At 38.3% G+C, this 2,841-nt stretch overlaps 1 protein-coding gene across 1 annotated transcript; it reads right to left on the bottom strand.

Annotated features, from left to right (window-relative positions):
- Positions 1–1,202: 1,202 nt before the first annotated feature.
- On the bottom strand, positions 1,203–2,033 carry LOC141664796 (uncharacterized). The gene is made up of 2 exons (XM_074470750.1): positions 1,527–2,033; positions 1,203–1,367 (listed from the first exon to the last, which is right to left on the bottom strand). The coding sequence occupies exons 1-2, from the start codon at positions 2,031–2,033 to the stop codon at positions 1,203–1,205; spliced, it is 672 nt and encodes a 223-aa protein (XP_074326851.1).
- Between the last annotated feature and the right edge of the window lie 808 nt (positions 2,034–2,841).

The raw sequence follows: 2,841 nt of genomic DNA, 5'->3' as shown, positions 1-2,841 counted from the left end.
GCATTTTGTTGAGGTCTCCGAGTACATGAGGTTTGGTGTAAAATGCCATTAGATGAAAAGAATTGTTGACATTGCTGAGAAGTGAACTCAAGAGCATTGTCAGATCTATTGGCTTTAACTGTGGTTTGAAACTGATTTTTGATAAAAATGCAGAAAGATTGGAGAATTTTCAGAGAATCAGATTTAAAAGCAAGCAGGTACACCCATGTATATCTAGTGTTATCATCCACAAGGGTCAAAAAGAATCTACATTTACCTTTAGTGGGTTCTTTGTATGGCCCCCATATATCCATGTGAACAAGGTCAAAAGGGTGAGCAGCATGTGAAGAACTAGGTGGTAAGGTGATTTTAGTGAATCTAGCCATAGGACAAGTAATGCAGACTTTCTTGAAAGGTTTATTGACTGATGGCAGGTGAGGAATCATTTTGATTTTAGGAATAGGTGTGTGTCCTAATCTAAGGTGCCACATTTCGAGAGTGTGATCAATGGAGGTTTGAGTATGGTGAGCAGAGGGGGTTGGTGCAGAGTCTGTGCATAGGTAATAGAGCTCATTCTTAGCTATGCCTTTCCCTATAATTTCTTTAGAAGCAGTGTCTACTATATAGCAGTGTGTTGGGAAGAATTGAACCTCACATTTATTATCCTTGATAATCTTTTGCACAGATAAAAGATTATGCTTAAAGTAAGGCACACAAAGCACTTTATCAAGGAACAGGTTATTAGGTAACAGAGCAGTACCTATATGAGATATTGCAGCAGTGTCTCCATTTGGTAGATTGATTTTTGGAAGTTGAGTAGCTTGAACAGCATTAGACAGAGTTGACAAATAGGGAGTCATGTGATCAGAAGCTCCCGAATCAATAATCCAATCTTGATTTTGCACAGATGTCTTTTGTGATGACAGCATACCTGAGAAATGAAAATCAAAGTCTTCTGCAGGTTCTGAGTTGGACTGATTGATCTGCAGCTGAGGCATCAATTGAGCTAGTTGTTCCAACTGTTGAGGTGTGAATAGAATTCCACTTGAGTCTTGTGGTGAAGGAGATGTTTGAACCATAACTGCCATCTTTGGGGTAAATGTGGATGCAGAAGGCTTTGAGCTAGTCCATCTGGTGCTGGTTGTAGAGTTCTGTGCAGTAAAAGGTGCCCTTGATCTATTGTTGAAGATTGGAGTGGCATTGCCTCTGTGTTTTGGATGCCATCAAGGATAGCCAATGACAGTCCAACACTTGTCATTTGTGTGGCCCCTTAATTTACAAGCACTACAGATCACGGTTCTGTCTTTGACCTCCATAGTTTTACTATACATTGCCATCAATTCAGTGCTATTTCTAGAGTTCTGTAACAATTCCCTTTGTGCTTCTTCCTGTTGCATGGATGCAGAAGCCATTTCTACCGTGGGCAAGGGATTAGTCATGAGAATTTGGCTCCTCAAGGGACTGTATGCTTCATCCAATCCATTAAGGAATTGGAATAATCTAGCTTCCTCCTTTTGTTATTCGATGGTATCCAATAATTTATGTACTTCTGCAGATGGGTTGTTAACAGTAGGAAGCTGGTTCATTGCATTCAGTTCTTCCCATAGAGACCTCATAGAGGTATAGTACTCATTAACAGTCAATGAATTTTGTTTGATTTCATACAGATCTTTACTAATCTTGTATTTTCTAGAACCATTTGTTAAAGCAAATCGTTTTTCTAGATTTTTCCAAATATCAGAAGCAGTTGACATATACATTATAGATTGACGTATAGTAGAAGACACATTAGAGGTGAGCCAAGCGATTACCATATGATTGCAGGTCTCCCACATTTCTGCCTTGTTGTCGTCATCGGTCGGTTTCTGTACTGTACCAGTTACAAAACCCAGTTTCCTTTTTGAGGCTAAATGAATTTCCATGGATCTGGACCAAGACCTATATTCAGCTGAGCCTTGCAGCTTTTCCACTTGAATAGACGTTGCATTGTCGGAGGGATGTAGGAAGAGAGGGTTCAACATTTCTTGATACGTTAAGCGAGCTGGAGTGCCCATAACAGTAGAGAAGATGGCAGAAAGACAGTAACCTTAAGGTTTTAAGAAGAGTTTTGAAAGTAGATCTACAGATCTTGAAGAAACAGAAGAAGGGTTTCAGGGGATGAGAGGATTAAGAAATTGAGAGGTTATAGAGAGGATTTCATTATTCCCTGTTGCACGCACCTTAGCTCCGATACCATGAACACTGATATGCCATGATCAATTGATGGTGCAAAAGAGAACAATAAGATTTAGAACAGAGAAAAGATAGAGGAGAAAGCTGCTTTCATTCTATAGAAAGAGTAGTCTCTGATCCTGTCTCAATCATTACAGCATTAACCTTAAAAGGTCCAAATAAACATTAAATAGCAAAATGCATAAAAACAGCTCAGTAGTCTAACAAACTTTGTCTCATATGTGAGTCATACGCTCCATCTGGGAAATGCCATAATAGCCCTTCTATAAAACATCGATTGTAAAAATGGAATTAAGCTTTTACCCACTAATGACTATTTTTTATTTCTTTTAGATTCCTGCTTTGAACCCAACACCTTGAAATTGCTATCAATGGTACCGGTATATTGCATTGTTTGTGGCCATGTGTTAAAATCTATCTTAAAAGCTCACACGTCTACTATATCTATTATACGAGAACATCAAGTTCAAACCAAATTCCGACCAGTACCAACAGATCATTTGGCATAGAAAATCTAGTATACCATAATTAGGCCAACAGTAAAACACGCAAGGGATATATGATTTAAAATAATATAATGTGATGTCTAATATATACGATAAACATGCGAGTGGAAAAATCATTATCTAA

This window comes from Apium graveolens, chromosome 6 (genome assembly GCF_009905375.1).
Source record: "Apium graveolens cultivar Ventura chromosome 6, ASM990537v1, whole genome shotgun sequence".
NCBI lineage: Eukaryota > Viridiplantae > Streptophyta > Magnoliopsida > Apiales > Apiaceae > Apium > Apium graveolens.
The sequence above is the reverse complement of the archived record's forward strand: the minus strand, read 5'-3'. Positions and strand labels throughout refer to the sequence as shown.